A 16,116-nucleotide genomic window follows, 5' to 3' on the forward strand; every position below is an offset into this window, starting at 1 on the left:
GGAGAGCTGCAAGTTCTTAGCCTCTAGCCATGAACAAGTTGGAGGGAGTGCTGTGCTGCTTACTCAAAGTTGCACTGCACTGATCCCAAAATAATATCAATCTCATCATAGGCATTGTGCTCCTTTGTTCTTATATGGGCAGCATTACACATGTTCTCCTTCCAGACCAAACAGCTAGCAAGGGCGGAATATTCCTTATCTGTATACGACAGTTCACTGGCAGCATCCTGGACACCACATGCTCTGCTTCTCTAAGATTGTTCTTTGTGGTTTGGATAGAGCTATATCAGAATGATGACATCTGCTGTAACCTCCCTATCTTGACTGCAACACGTGTTCAAGGCTTTGCAGTGCACTATGGGCAAGACTCAATCAGTTTGGGTGTGGGGTAGCCTTCTGATAAGGTTTTTTAGGTGTTCCTTCTTCTCTCTACATTGAAAAATCTGGATGGAAGGCTTGTCCTTCTAGCTATGTTGCAGAATTTGACAGTTTTAACAAAGTAGTGCCTGTTGATGGAAACTTTTTGATGACACAGTGCAACAATTTATTGCGCAAGGTGGAAGTTCATTTTCTCCAAAACAACATTACACACCTGTGAAGATTGGCACTGCTCAGTTGGAATACAGTTCCCTTTCCATGCCCAATTCTTAGAGATACAGGAGGAATAAGAGAACTGAATATTTCCCAATCCAGATACAGTGGTACCTCGATTTATGAACTTAATCCGTTCTGGAAGTCTGTTCTTAAACCAAAACCGTTCTTAAACCGAGGCACGCTTTCTCTAATGAGGCCTCCCGCTGCCGGTGCCCTTCTACCATTCAGATTCCGTTCTTAGACTGAGGTAAAGTTCTCAAGCCAAGACACTATTTCCAGTTTTGCAGAGTTTGTAAACCAAATTGTTTTTAAACTGGACTGTTCTTAAACCGAGGTACCACTGTACTTCTTTTATTTCCGTGAGCATCCTCATATGCAGTGATGCTAGATGACTTGGTCAATAAAGAAGATGCACATGATTCATGAGGTGGGGGCTGAAGAAGGCAAGGTTAGGTTCTACATCTGATGAGAGTCATGCCATGAATAATGCAGGCAACCACCTCATGGGAATTAGTATATAAAGTAATGTGGCCAAACAGGAAATATTAGGTTCTTGCTTACAGGCTAAATGGTAGTCTTTAACTTTATGAGGTGATGACAGAGTGTAAACAAACAATATTTCAGATAGACTGAAAGGACCAGTTGAAACTATTAGCATTTTTTTTTTTACTGAGAAATGGCTTTCCATCTCATTCTCTAGTTTTGCTTCCTCAAATATTATACTAAATATGATATTTATTTATATACTGCCTTTTCCGCAAACTGGGTCACAAGGTGGCTTACAAATAAAAAATAAAAAACACAGATAAAATAGAAAAGCTGGCAGGAAGTCACTGGATTAATTAAAATTAAAATCGTATAAAAGCAAACCTATTAGAAATATGAATAATAACAACAATAAAAACCTCACAGCAGCAATCCTTTGCTTAAAAACAGTCAGTCCCTAAAGGCCTGTCGGAATAAAAAGGTCTTTACCTGCTCACAGAAGGACAACAAGGAGGGTGCCAGTCTTGTCTTAGCAGGATTTGATATCTTTCCACAGGGCCTGTAAGACGGAGCTGTTCCACCAGGCCTATGGTCCGTGCCCAGTCTGACCCCCTTCTTTCTATGGGACCCTGTATGTAAGTGGCCTCCTTGGCTCTTTCTATCGGCCCATATGGAACCAGCACGAGTGGCCGGGCCTGGTGAACTTTTAATTCCTTACCCCTACGGTCGTGGGTTCTCACTTAATTTTATTTTGATTTTAAATGTGATTCGAATTGTAGTTTAAACTAATCATTTGATTTTGTGTTTTTAATGTATTATATATTTGGTGTTAGCCGCCCTGAGCCCAGTCTCGGCCGGGGAGGGCGGGGTATAAATAAAATGTATTATTATTATTATTATTATTATTATTATTATTATTATTAATGTTTTTAGGGAGTTCCAGAATCTGGGTGCAGTCACTGAGAAAGCCCTCTTCTGTGTCCCCACCAAGCAAAATATTTGAAAACATGTTTTGTGTATTCCACAACACATGGAATTGTAGAGTTGGAAGGGTTATTGGATCCAACCCCTTGCATAGGAGGCTCATCAGCATTTTGGGCAGTTGGTGTACTTCTCCTTACTTATTTACAGAACCGATTTTTTAAAAAGAGCTTTCTTGTGCACTTTGAATTTCTTCCAGAGATTTTGGATTTGAATTTTTGGCTAAATGAAGAGGTGATTCACAGACAAACCATTTACACTAAATGCCGCATTCTGTGATACTGGGGAGCAGCTTCATGTTGTCAATGGCTCCTTGAATGACATAGAAATTTAAGGGATATCTGATGGTCCCAGTGAAGGCTAGGAAAAATTCAAAAAATTGAGGGGCAGACTATGTACATAACTGAGTGAATACTGAATTTCAAGCTACTACTCAGGAGCTTGGGAGTCTAGGTGCCTTGTGTGGTTTTCTTAACCACCATGATCTCTTCCATATAAGTCCAAAGTAAACTCTTGAGATTGCTTTAAGAAAATGAAGGTAGACAGCACAGTCCATGTTTAGGGATATATTTTACAATTGTAGTAATAGTTGTGCTTTATTCAGTTTCTAGTAGGAATTAAAAGAGTTTGCTGTATAAATCACTAGGTTATGATGCTTTAAAATGTTTCATTGAGGCTTGTTTTATCAAGGTGAATGTGGCATTCTTGAATACTTTTTTAGACTTCACAATCCACAGTTGCTCACTTTTATTCCTTAGGTTTTATATTTTCGTCCATTTATTATGTTTTTTTTAAGGATTTGTGTATCTTGCTGCACAACATATAGAAGAAATGGGGATAGATCCTCAAACAAGTTTTTTGGGTCTAACACACAGGGTAGATTTCAGTTGATTTAAAAGCCAGTTTGCTGCCTTTGAGAGTGTATAACCTTTTGAGCTTAAACTCCCCAAATTCTGGGCGTGTTAAGTATACTTTCGTAGATGGAAAAATATTTCAGACTTGTGAGCTCCACCCTTGTTTTTCTGGAAGCCAGTTCTGGAGATTTAATAAGGCTCAGCCTGGCCCAAGGAGGTCTAGATTTTTCATATTCATATGTGTCAGTATAAAACTTCTTGGGGCTGGAGCAGATGTAATGCAACCATTTACTTGAGAGTTGCAGGTTATATATTGCGTCAGCATTCCTCCTGCTCCCAGTTCTTCTGTAGTAACCCTCAGTCTTTTGACAGTTTGGATATTATGCAAATATGATGCATCATGCAACCTTGAGGGGGGAGTATAAAGGAACCATGGAAAAGTAATTGTTTGGGATATGAGGCTATACGCTGTGTTAGATACTGGAAGGATGGGCAGGAGCTTCTGCATTAGCCTTGTCTATTAAGAACAGAAGCACACTATTTATGTGTGACATTTGTATGCCTCTCCATAGCATGAAATTTTCTGGGTAGCTTGCAATAAGTAAGTAAAAAGCAACTAAAATACAAACAAAACCATTAAGGGGATGGGGATGGGGATGGAAACCTACTTTGATGCAGCGAAAGCACAACAGAACTTGGCCCACACCCCAAGTTAAAGACAGATTTTAAAATCCCAGAGCTCCAGACAACCTGAATTATAAAAAGGCCCAGGTGAACAGAAAAGTCTTCACCTGGCACTGAAAAAACACCCGAAATGACACCAGGCAAACCTTCCTGGGAAGAATTTTCCATATCAGGGAAAAACCAATGCTGAAAAGGCTCTCTTCTCTCTGGTGGCTGCCCACCTCACTTCATTTGGCAAGAGCACCCAGGGCAGGACCTCTAGGTACACTCTTAAGGTTTGAGACAGTATATCTGGAAGAGTGGGATGTTCCAGGTAGCTTGATCCCAAGGCACTGAGAAGCTAGAATGGGTAGAACCATTTTTAGAGAGGAAGAGATCTTAGGGCAAATTGACTTATGCCTGCCGTAGTGAAAGTGTTTCTCAGGACTTCTGCCTCAAGTTTGAAGAACATTTACAATCTACTGTGGATGCCTGCTTCTCAAACCTCATCAAAGTTAGTAGGGACATGGCATTTCATTCCAAAAGGGCTTGTAGGGAAGTCGTTTTTTTCTGCAGCCTCTCATATCTGGAACTCTTTCAGAGAACAACTCTGTAGAACCACTCCATCCCTTCAAACCAACGTTCAAAGACCATGTCTTCTGTTTAGCCTTTGACTTAAGTCTTTATTCCTCACCCATAGCCCAAATGATGCCTAAATATGTGGAATTGCATTTTCTTATGTGTGTGTCTTGTTACCCTGGTCTCTCTCCTCCCTCCTAAATTATGCTGTTATCCTTGGGGCAAGGTTCTGTCTTGCTTTGCTTATTCTGCAAAACACCTTGTACAATGATGGTGCGATATTAATAACACTTATCTTGGCTTTTTGTTTGTCTTCAAGCAAATGGTGATGAGCCTCCGAGTTTCTGAGCTGCAAGTACTTCTTGGATACGCAGGGAGGAACAAGCACGGCCGCAAACACGAACTCCTTACGAAAGCCCTGCATTTGCTCAAATCTGGTTGCAGTCCTGCTGTCCAAATGAAAATCAAAGAACTGTACAGGCGGCGGTTCCCACAGAAAATCATGACCCCTGCAGACTTGTCCATCCCCAGCGTCCACTCAAGCTCCATATCTGGTACTTTGTCACCATCTACCATTCCACAGCTTGCTTATGACAGCCACCCTGCAACATCACCTTTGCTCCCTGTTTCTCTCATGGGACCTAAACATGAACTGGAACTGCCTCACCTTACCTCAGCACTCCATCCTGTCCATCCAGACATAAAGCTTCAGAAATTACCCTTTTACGACTTGTTGGACGAACTGATAAAGCCAACCAGCCTAGGTAAGGACTCACCTCTTTGCCCTGGCCTTTGGCACTTGAGATCTGTATTTTAGGACCCACCCTATGCTTCTAATTGTCATTTGTTCTAAACGGTGTTTAATGTTAAATTTTAAATTGTTGTGACCCACCCTGGTGGTAAAGAGCAGGTAATAAATCATATCAATAATAAACAATGATTGTTACTTTTTACAAATGCCCTCATTGTGCATGGGGGTATAGGGAATAAATACAAGGTCATTAAGCTATACTTTTCCTTCCTTGGGAATGCTGGTGCATAGGTCTGTCGGTTGCCTTATCCAGTCTTTGTCTTAATCATTTGCTAATCGGAGGGGTGGGGCAGATGGCCCATTGCAAAAAGTTTAATCTGCAGGCGAGCAAGCGGGAAATAAGGTTACAGATATTGCCAGCATATGTAATTAAATGTCTTGAAGCTACTATGGGTGTAGCCCACAGTTTTGTCAAACATTTCACCCAGAGATTGTTTGAAGGAAGCAGTCATTTGGATACCTTTTCAAGAATGCAGTTAACCTACTATTTAATAATGTGAAGAGCAGGAAGTTTTGTCATAATCAGTTTACAGTGGTTCATTCACAAATTATTCTCTAAGGAATGTTTTATAGGAAGCTAGCTGTGGAGTACTACCTTAAATGTTGGTAAACATTTAAGTCTGAAAATCTATGAATTTAGCCTTTCACATAGATCCACAAAAGTTGGCAGTTCACAAAAGTCTGTGTGTTAGCTTATAATTTATTTTAGTCTTTTGGGAAACTCTTTAGTTCATACAGTTCAGATCTGGCAAGGCGACCTCAAGCTTGAAAAGGTGCTCCTTAAAAAATAGATGTGAAGATAAGCATTTTTCAAAGTTATTTTGTATTGTCATGGATAATGTTACACTGCATTTAACTGTCCTTGTCAGAGCATTGTTCTCAAATATTCGTTAGCACTGTCTGTCTCAAGGTAGTAAACCAATGGGTTCTGAAGCACTTAGTATTTTGAATGTGCCCCTCATTTTTTGGGAACACTTGTTCAGTCTCTAAAAGGCTGATGTAAATTCCAGTCACTTGTGACTCTTCCTGCCTGGATTATAGCCAACCCTGCAGGGTCTCTGGCTTTCTATCTCTAGGCCCTTTCCTAGCACAACAGGAATTTTTGTTTTCATGCTGTCATCTTGGTGACTTGTGGAAGAGCTCAAGAAGAGTTGTTTCCTTGGGAAACAGATCCTAGGTCATTGTTACTCTTTGGATATATTTTATTTTGTCAGTGGAGTTAAATACTTTCTGGACAGGATGATTCCCTTTTTGAAATACTTAACATGGTAACCATTCGAATTTCCTTCTGATCCCTCCACCCCACCCTTGTTTGGTGATGGCAATCATTAATGGCTTAGGGATTTGACCTCTTTGATATCTTGAGAAACAGTGTTCTGCCCTGATAATTGTGAATGACACTGTGTACCCCTCTCTTTTAATGCATGTAACGAGGATGATAAGTTGGTTTAGTTCCAATGCTTACCTTGCCTGATAGCAGTTGTCTGTGGATTAGTGAGGCACTGGAAGCTCTAATTGTTTGAAAGATGATCAACTCACTATTGATTGTCTAAGAAACATGGGAATAAATTTCTTGCTAGTCCTGGCCATATTCTGCCTAAAACATTTGCAGCACCAATCTCACCCCATCACCATGCCAGTTCTGTTAATAAAAGGGCATGGTTACAGTGACTGCAACAAAGACAGATTTATACTCCTTCGGGCCCCAGGAGAGCTTTGATAGACCTGGTTTCCTAATGAGAAGGCAAGACAAACATTCCTGATTTGGTGGACCATAGTATCTGGGACACAACTGCTTGACAATTTCCTTAACTGTAGCAAAATTATAGCTACTTCTAACTCTAGCAACTTCTGGCATCCCTCTCTGATTCAAACTGATTAACAACATCTAACAACTTTTTATAAGGAACCATATGGGCTTCCTTTTTCTCCTGTAATTTACATGGGAGTTCATTTGTGTTGAAAACTATGTAGCGGAAAATGTCATTTAACTGTTCTTTGAAGCAGTCCTCATTTTCCATGGGTTCTGTTGTGTAAGTTGATTGGTTCTCGCTTTCCAAATTACTTGCTTGTGTAAAGCAAGTGCAATTCAGCCTCATGCATCCCTACTGTAGAAAGTGTATGAAAGACTTCTGTTTCTATTTTGCTGATAAGGGCTGTTAGAAAAGAGTGTTGTGGTGACACCTAGAGATGGAGAACAAACATTACAGCACAGTTTTAGTACAACAAGCATCATAGATGAAAAAGCAATTTTTTAGTCCTAAGAGGTTCCCAGATAGCTAAGTGTAGAAAAGCCATTGCATGTATGCTTGTAGACCCATTTCAATGTCAGTGGTGTTAAAAGAATGTACGTTTGTGCATGAGACTTTTCTCCAAGCCATTCAAGGAGCCTTTGGAGAAGATGTCTTTATTTTCCACCCCACTCCCTAATTTGAATATGCTTTTCTTGCAGATTTATCTAATGAGGTTGTACATAAATCTCATAGGGTGTCTTGTTGAGAACAAACTGAACTGAACCTCCTTTCTTAATGCCCCAAGGAATCCCAGCTTGCCACATCTGGGTGTAATACCTTTAGCTATTAATAATAACCCAGTGCAATCCACTTAAATGATTCACGAGGATGAATGGGAGTGAAACCAATCTGTTTGTATTCTAGTTGATTTAAAAACACGAGCTGATCTGCCTCAGGTGTACATCTCTAACTTTGCACAATGCAAAAGGGTTGAATAAGGCTAAGGAGCATTTTCCACTGACAATGAGCATTTTGTAAAGGGCTTGGAAGAAGATTTCAGGTTCTCAGGCATGTAGACGGTCTACCTGCTGTTTTTCTTTCTTTATTAGGGCACTTATACTCCACCCTTCTATGTCTAACAAATGAGCCACTCAAGGCACTTATGAATGATGTTTAACACATTTAGCAGTACAATCTGAAGAGAGTTTTTAAGTTCTGTTGAACATGCTTAGAAATCCTCCCTATGACCAGAGACCCTGATAAGGTAGTGTTTCGGCTTACAGTGAAGGTTCTAAGTATGTTCAACACACTCTTCAGGCATTGGCACTAAATGTACAAAGGTCTGTAGAGCAGCCAGCATGTCTGGGGGCATTGGGGCAGGATTGCTTGCTCCTGTCCCCATTTTAATGCAAATGCCAGAACATGACTATAGAGATGCATATTATCTTCGTGCTAGTGACTGCCAATCCCAGATCCCTGAGTGATCCTTCTCAGCAGTTTCATGTAGATGTTGAAGCTATGTGCGACACTATATATATGTTGTAGGTCACTTTGAGTTAACCTGCTGAAAAAAGGACCAATAAATTTAAGAAATAATAATATGCACCAGGAGGAACTAACAGGGTGCTATGTGGTTGTTGTGCACTACAACTCTGATCACCCCTGAGTGTTCATCTTGCTGGCTGGGGCTCATGGCAGTTGTAGTCCACAAAATCTAGATGACATCACATTGGCTATGCTTGCTTGTTTACACCAAAGGTGAAAATCTTGAGCAGGTATCTCCCAGCACCAGTTCTGAAGTCTGTACTCTGTGAGGGACCAAAGCCACTGTTAATAGAGTGCTCTCAAGCCCCATCCATGTATGCCAGTAGTAGGGAACTTTTGGCCCTCCAAATGTTGCTGAACTACAACTCTCATAATCCCTAGCCATTAGTCATCTTTGCTGATGGAAGTTGAGGAGCAGCAACATCTGGAGGACCAAAGACTGCCCACACTTGATGTGGGCACATTCCTGAGGGACACAACCCTGGCTAACGTCTTGTACTATTGACCACAGTTTTGGTTGGTCAGGTTAGGTTTGCTATAAAAATATTCAATCTTCTGTAAACATTTGTATCTTCAAACTGCAAGAAAGAGTTCCAGAGCTGGGTTATCGCCAGCTCAAAATCTTCATATTGAAGACCTTGGCTAGATTTAGAAACTTCTGAGAACAGGCAAGTGGAAACATGCCATATTGGGTTAGACAAATTTGGTCACTCTAGCTAAGCTCCTTGTCTCCAAGAGTGGCTAATATTAAAATGCTTGAGAGGAACAGGACAATTATTATTTTAACATCATTCACATTTTGTTCTTGGCAACCAGAATTCATTTACAGTTTTAAAATGAAAAATATTGTTTCCCAAGGAACCTGCTTGCACAAGGTAACTTGAAACCTAGGATTCACAAATATATTTGCCAGTGAGCACTTTATTTAGGGGGGGGTGTTTAGCAGAGGAAACAGTTTGTTAAAGTTGGCAAAACAAAAATGTAGAGAGCGCCTTTGTTTTTGTTGGTGGGATTAGTATCATGGATTGCTACGCAAACACACTATTCCCTACCCCAGTAAAAGCCCTTTTCTGGGCAGGAAGTACCAAAGGGATGTTTTGTTTTGAGAGGGATGTTTGAGAAAATCAAGCATTATGGGCTTCTAGAAACTAGCTGGCAACCAAATCAAGGCCAAATTTGTGGTTCCCTGCTTGAAGCTGTGTGAATATTTGATATTTCAAGTCCATAAACTTTTGGCATTTCTTGTTTTGTCAGTAAATAATACTTACCTTTTTCATAACCAATAAAGATTTTATTATGTGAATGGCCTATGGCCCAAGCATTAATAAACTACATGTACATCAAACATTTTATTAGGGAAACTGAGAAACTCTTGTGGGGGCTAGGAAGCAATGGAAGAGAATGCACATACAGTTTTATGTTTTGTGATAGGATTTCAAAAGTTTTAGAATTGAGTTGAAAGGATTTGCTGCTTTCTTCTGCTCTGGATGTGATATTCTAGTGCAATAGCTACTCTTTTCGTACGGTTTAAAAAAACTTGGAACACAATGAATTTTTTTGTTTTATTTTTTGTTTTATTCTTCATTGGTATATTTTGTATTTCAAAGCTGAAATTCAAATGAAAACTTCAGTTTTACATTTTGAATTCTGGCAGACCACATTCAGATTCCACCTTCTATTGTTCTAATATATTTTGTTCTAAATCTTTCCCTATTTTTAAAAATGAAATTAGGATCTTTTTAATATCCTCTTCACCTCCTCTACTGCTGCTTCCCCTGCTCTGCTATCTCCTCTCCATCTTGAGGTAACAGGCTCTAAAACTGTGGGGGTTTCTCCACGCCACTCATTACTTGCAGCCCGCACTCTGGAAAAATCTGAGCCTCATCTGTTCATAGACCGACTAGCCATAAATCCAGCAGGCATTTTGTTTCCCCAAAACCCTGGGCTGCTTTTCTGTTTGACTTAGTGGTGTTTTGTTTGGCACTTTAAGAAGTATTGCTTCAAAGAAAAGTCCTCCTCAAGAGGCAACTGAAAGATCATAATGAGCCAGAAAGCAGCAGTGGATTTTCATTGTTTGTACCCACAATACAAGGCTTGCTTTAGGCATTAATGCCATGTCAAAGAAGCATAAGTTTTTGGTAGAATAGTGCGTTTTTCCTTGGTGTCTGCAGTTTGTGTCTTCTGCATAGAGCAGCTACCATGTTGTCTAATGTATTCATGGCCACAAGCATGGCCACATCTGCTTACCAAGGCCAAAAGTCCCAGCCCAACAGCATGAAGGTCACTTGTTGAGTGCCTTGCCTCCATTAGGCTCTCAGATGCCTCATGGTATGAAGAGAATAAGAGACGAGCGTTGTTTGGGGTGTTATAGCTTTTCGCAAGTGACAGAAAACCATGCCTCTTCCACGAGCCTTTTCTCACCACCAATTATCCCTCAGTCATTGAGAATGTGCAGAGGGCTTGAGAAGGGTTGTGGGAGTCTGGTCTCATTTGCTCTGAGATTTGGAGAAGCTGAGAAACATCAAGAGTGTCTTACACTGTTTTGGTATTTTTGAGGAAAATCTCACATCTCTCCCAAGCCTTCTCCATTTTCGCAATGACTCTCTGTGCAGAGAATTGGTGATGAGCACAAATAGGAGCTGGCTAGTAAGCCAAGTGGAAATTTTGGGGTCTTTACAAAACCATGCTGCCTTATGCCACCCACATTGCCTTCCACTATGTCGTGGGTCATCCTCAAGAATACTACCTTTTTTCAACCAGTTCTAAGAGTTGATGCCTCTATGGCTCTTATTTACAAATGCTGGATTCTGCTAGTGGGAATTATGGCTGGCTTCATTCAGCAGAACCCTTAGGAGTTGCACCGACCCTTCTCCAAGGGCCCATGGCAGAGAATAGTATCTGTACCTAAATATAGGATCTTTGTCCGCAAAATGACACACTGAAGCTATTTGAAGGTATAGAGGAATGAGTAGAAATGAAAACACACACACACAAAAATAACCACACAAAAGGGAACAGTTTCTCTTGCCCCTGTTGAGTCCACAGTTAGCAAGTGTCCATGGTCATGATGTTGCTATAGGTGTGCCATAGGCTGTGCATTATCTGGATGCATCAAGCCCTGGCAATACGTGTCAGAATTCTTGCAAGACTCTACTTCCGTTGAGCCACCGCATCTCTTACGGACCTTAATATGTTTGCTATAATGTTGTGCTGTCTCCAGGAGATTCCTTTTGTATCACTTTCTCAGAAAGAGAAATGTAATGCATCAATTCAGCAATAGAACTTTCTCATTTTAAATAAGTCGGAGTTTATTGTACTATGAAACCTACCCAGCAGACAGTTACTTCCCTATACATTTTATCCTTAGTCATCGCAGTGAGCTCTTTAATTATTTAGCAATGGCCAATTTGCTAGGGAAGATGGAAGGCGTTCTTAGCTAATAAATTGAGCTGATGACCATTGAAATAGAGTGGTGCAGTCTGCTCTAGGCTGAATAGTACAGTGTTCATCAAAGGCAGTAGAAGAGCATTTCTGAATGATTATCGGAGGGGAGCTTTTCCCAACACGGCAAGAAATATTTTAAAAGAGAAAGATTGTGGAGCTATATTTAGCCACTGGCTACTACCAAGGGAGAGAGAAGCACATTCTTTTTTTTAAGCGGAAGGAAATAGAGGCATGCAACTAGATTTTACAAATTTTCTTTCATGCCTTCACATTTGAAACATTTTCTCCTGCAGCTCTAATTGCATCTCTTAACCCCAGTCTTCAATATACACAATTTACATACACCTTCACTTGGCCAAACACTTTGTGTGTGTTTCACATGCATATCTTTTAATGTGCCTAAAAAGGAGAGCCAGGCAGTGTGATGTTGTGGATATAGTGTTGGACTTGCATTTGTCCATTCAGCCATGGATCTCCTTGGGCTCTTGTGGCCTGATATACTTTGCATGGTAGTTGTATGATCTAGGGAGAATCACCCATGTGTTGCTGTCAAGCTCCTGAGGGGAAGAATGAGATGCAAAGTACGTCAGCCTTTCCCAGCTTTGTGTCCCTCCAGATGTGTTGTATTCCAAAAGATCCCAGCTGGCGCAGTCATGGTGACTGGGGCTGATGGGAGTAGAAATCCTCCAGCACATCCGGAATACACCATGTTGGGTAAGGCTGATGTACTCACTAAATGAAAATAGATGATGGAAACTTTTATCTTTCTCCTCAAATAAATACTTTATATTAAAAGAAATTCTGCATTTTAGTACTGTAAAATAAGCCAGGACCCCAGAATAGTCTGCAGTGTTAAAGAATAAGCAATAACTGAGCCATAATCCTCCCCCCCCCAATAAAAAGGACTCCTCAGCCATTTCCCTAGGGGAGATGGTTTTGGTTCTAGAGTTCTGGCTAGCTTCCATCTTGATGAATAATATATTGTTAGTGATATATTTGGCTCACTCTCAGTTCCCACTTACAATCAGGAAGATTATTTTTGCTTTCAGTTCCTTTAAATGGTGCAGCTTTCCAGCCCAGTGTTGCCAAATCTGCTGTCACACAAAATATGTCGGTGTAGTGGTAGGCTCTGACTTTGGGGTCGCAGGTTGTAATACATCGTGGTGGTTGTTAAAAAAATTCCCAGCTTGGAAGGAAACTTATTTAGTCACTGCAGTGTTGCATCCTTCATTGAAGCCAACTGAGAAATGGGAAATGAATGTCTAGCTTTTCCCAGGATGCTTTTTTGTTTTCTGTTTTTTGGTATTTTAATTAAATTACCCTGTTATTTGATGAAACATAGTCCCTTTTTTGTTGAGCTAATTCTTCATTGCCTTGTACTGCAAGCACTTGTTTGAACAGATGTATACTAAAAGCCTCACAGAATCAAAAGACCTAGGTATTTTGGAAGCAGAGTAATTCATTGTGAATGAGTTGATATGCTTTTGCTCTGTGAATTACTCAGTGAATAGATACACTGAAATGATTTACAGGTGTCAGTGTTTTTAGTGGGAAGAAATGCAGTTTAAGAAACTAGTCATTTGAAAAATGCTAAAGTCTATTCAGCAATTCCCTGATGACATCTATAGTGGAATAATAAGCTATTCTGATATTTCAGAAAGAGACTGGAAGCGTCTGAAAATTTATTGTGTTGGCTACTCTTAAGGCTTACCTCTTTGGTTCTTAGGACCACTGTTTTTAAGTTCTGTATCAAATTGTCACTTTTTGCATGGTTAAGGCCTACATATAAATCTAAGATTTCAATAAATATTGACCTATGGAGATTGGCAGGGTGTGGGTGGGGGCAGGGAGGAAAGCCTGAAATATATAGAGAATACATAGTCTCCTGTCAAAGCTAAACTTGCTTTATTGTTTTATTCAGCGTAGCACTAAGCAACATGTTTCCAACAGCATAATGATTTTCCCTTCTCCCCTGACACAGGATGCACAGGGGAGAAGGAGAGTGGGGATATACTGTTACTGTAGCTTACACCAGCACAACTACGGTATTTTGTTGGCTACCACTGATGTACCAGATTTTACTATTTGATATATTTATGAAATTTGTAAACCCATGCATATTTGTACAAGCAAGGTGGGGAATATATCCAATGCTAGCTAGAGAGATGGGTGCAGATTCTCTGTCCTATGCTACTTAAGTGCTTGCATTAGTGGAAAATAGAAACCACAAAGTTGGTAATAAAGTAAAGTAAGTATAGTATTGGGGCTGAAACTGTTTTGTATAGCAAGTCACCAAATCTCTGCTAATCCTTAATATTGTATGTTACACTTTATAGCAACATTGAAAACATTTGGATGTTGCGTATGTCTTTACCATAGTGTCTACACAGGAATTAACATGAGTGGGGAAACCTGTGGCACTCCAGATATTTTTAGCCTCCCAGCTCCCATTGGTCCCAGCCAGCATGGGCAGTGGCCAGGGAAAATGGGAATTGGAGTCCAACCACATCTGAAGGTTAGCCACCCTGCTGTAGATTGCTTTGCACAAAGGTTTATGTACTACACATTTGTAGTGAGGAAAACCTTGTCTTATGAGCATTCCATTCATTCCAAAAGTGTATATATTTCATAGCAGTTCTTTTTTTCTAGTACAGTGGTACTTGGTTCTTGAACTTAATTTGTTCCTGGAGTCTGTTCAACTCCTGAAATGGTTTGAAAATCAAGGTGCGGCTTCTGATTGGCTGCAGGAGCTTCCTGCACTCAAGCAAAAGCCGCGTTGGACGTTCGGCTTCCAAAAAACGTTCACAAACCAGAACACTTACATCCTGGTTTGCAGCGTTCGGGAGCCTATTTGTTCGGTAACTAAGACGTTTGGGAACCAAGGTTTGACCGTATTTCTCTTTCGGAAGCATTGAAAAAATATTCAAGTTGATCAGGGGAGAAGGTAAGGGTGCATTATTGGGAGAAGTATCCAACTCTAGAATATATGTGAGGTTGTGGATCTTCTTTCTGATTATAGATGAAACATGGGCCTGGCATTAAATTGGCCTTCTCCAAATTGGTGCCCTCCAGAAGATGTTGGACTACAACTCATATCATCCCTGACCATTGGCCGTATTAGGTGGAGCTGATGGGAGTTTTATTTCAACAACACCAGCTTGGGGAAGGCTGTGTTCATGGCTTCTCAGGAGTGGGTGGGGTGTCTGTATTTTCCAAAATGGATGAGTAGAGTGATTCTTCCTCTTGCACACTCAAATCTCCTCTTATTTTCCCATAGCATCCGATAATAGCCAGCGGTTTCGGGAAACCTGCTTTGCATTTGCCCTGACTCCACAGCAAGTGCAGCAGATCAGCAGTTCCATGTAAGTGGTAGTGATCTTTTGACACCTTTTAGTCCTGTGCATCTGAATTCTGAAATGCATAAACCATTTTAGAGTGTGTGTGTGTGTGTGTGCGTAACTGTAAGATTGAAAAACAAGACAGAGTTTGGAATTTAATAACCGAAAGTGAGCTAAAAGAGAGTGGTTAGAGTAGAAGTGCAAGGGAGAGCTACGGTAATTTGGAAAAGAGTTTTTCTGTATGAGTAATCAGGAGGGATTTGGAGATGGAGTGTGGGTCATGGGAGCAAGGACATATTTTTATTTATTTACATGTTTTAGGGGTTTATACCCTCCCTTTCAACAAACCAAAATTGCAAGAAGAACTGTTAATCATGCAACACAATGACCCACTGGTCTCATGGTATAGTCTGAAGGCACATGAGGCCACCACCTGGCTGCAGCTGAACAGGTCCAGGTCTGGTCAGTACCTGGATGGGAGACAACTTGGGAGCCGCAACTTTGCTCCCTTGGATTCCATGTCAGAAGAAAGGCTGGATATAAAATGTAAGAAAATAGGTAAGTAAGCAAGCAAGGAGTGTCAGAGCAATCAGTAGAATTACAACAGGTTGGATTAAAAGGCTCAGGAAAATAAAAGAGCTTGCCTGGTGAGCCTCCCTAGATGGATCCCAGGCTTTTTGAGTGTGTTGAAGCGTAGGCCTGTTTCCCAAAGCAGCATATGAAAGCCCATTAGAGTCTATTGCCTGAGTCGTTTAATGAGTGCTGGCCCAAAGCTGTCTTTATAAAATTGCTATTATGTGTTCTGTTTGTATAATTGGGCAAAGTGATACAAGTTACAGGAAGCACTGCAGAGGTCAATTTCCCATGAGCTACTGGATCAGATCAAAGGTTCATTAGCTCTAGCATCCTGCAAAGGTTGGGGTGTGTGTGTGTGTGTGGACAGTAAGGTATGATCCTGGCAAATAAGTCCAGTTCTGGTCAGTGACTCAGCATAGACTGTGAGTGGCATGTTTAACTTTTCAGACCTTTAAATACTCAGATCATGCATTGGTTTATTGTAATGAACAGTCTTTAACTGATGTCTAATG

At 40.6% G+C, this 16,116-nt stretch overlaps 1 protein-coding gene across 3 annotated transcripts in view; it reads left to right on the plus strand.

The window, feature by feature from the left end:
* PIAS1 (protein inhibitor of activated STAT 1) overlaps nucleotides 1-16,116 on the plus strand; it is a 52,367-nt gene that overhangs the window by 20,746 nt on the left and 15,505 nt on the right. For all 3 annotated transcript variants that reach the window (XR_008327578.1, XM_053365645.1, XM_053365646.1), the window contains exons 2-3: nucleotides 4,477-4,921; nucleotides 14,968-15,052. Coding sequence is in view for 2 of the 3 variants with exons in the window: in XM_053365645.1 (XP_053221620.1) it covers nucleotides 4,477-4,921; nucleotides 14,968-15,052 (530 nt within the window). In the remaining variant the exon portion in view is untranslated. The remainder of the gene's footprint in view (nucleotides 1-4,476; nucleotides 4,922-14,967; nucleotides 15,053-16,116) is intronic.

This window comes from Podarcis raffonei, chromosome 14 (genome assembly GCF_027172205.1).
Source record: "Podarcis raffonei isolate rPodRaf1 chromosome 14, rPodRaf1.pri, whole genome shotgun sequence".
NCBI lineage: Eukaryota > Metazoa > Chordata > Lepidosauria > Squamata > Lacertidae > Podarcis > Podarcis raffonei.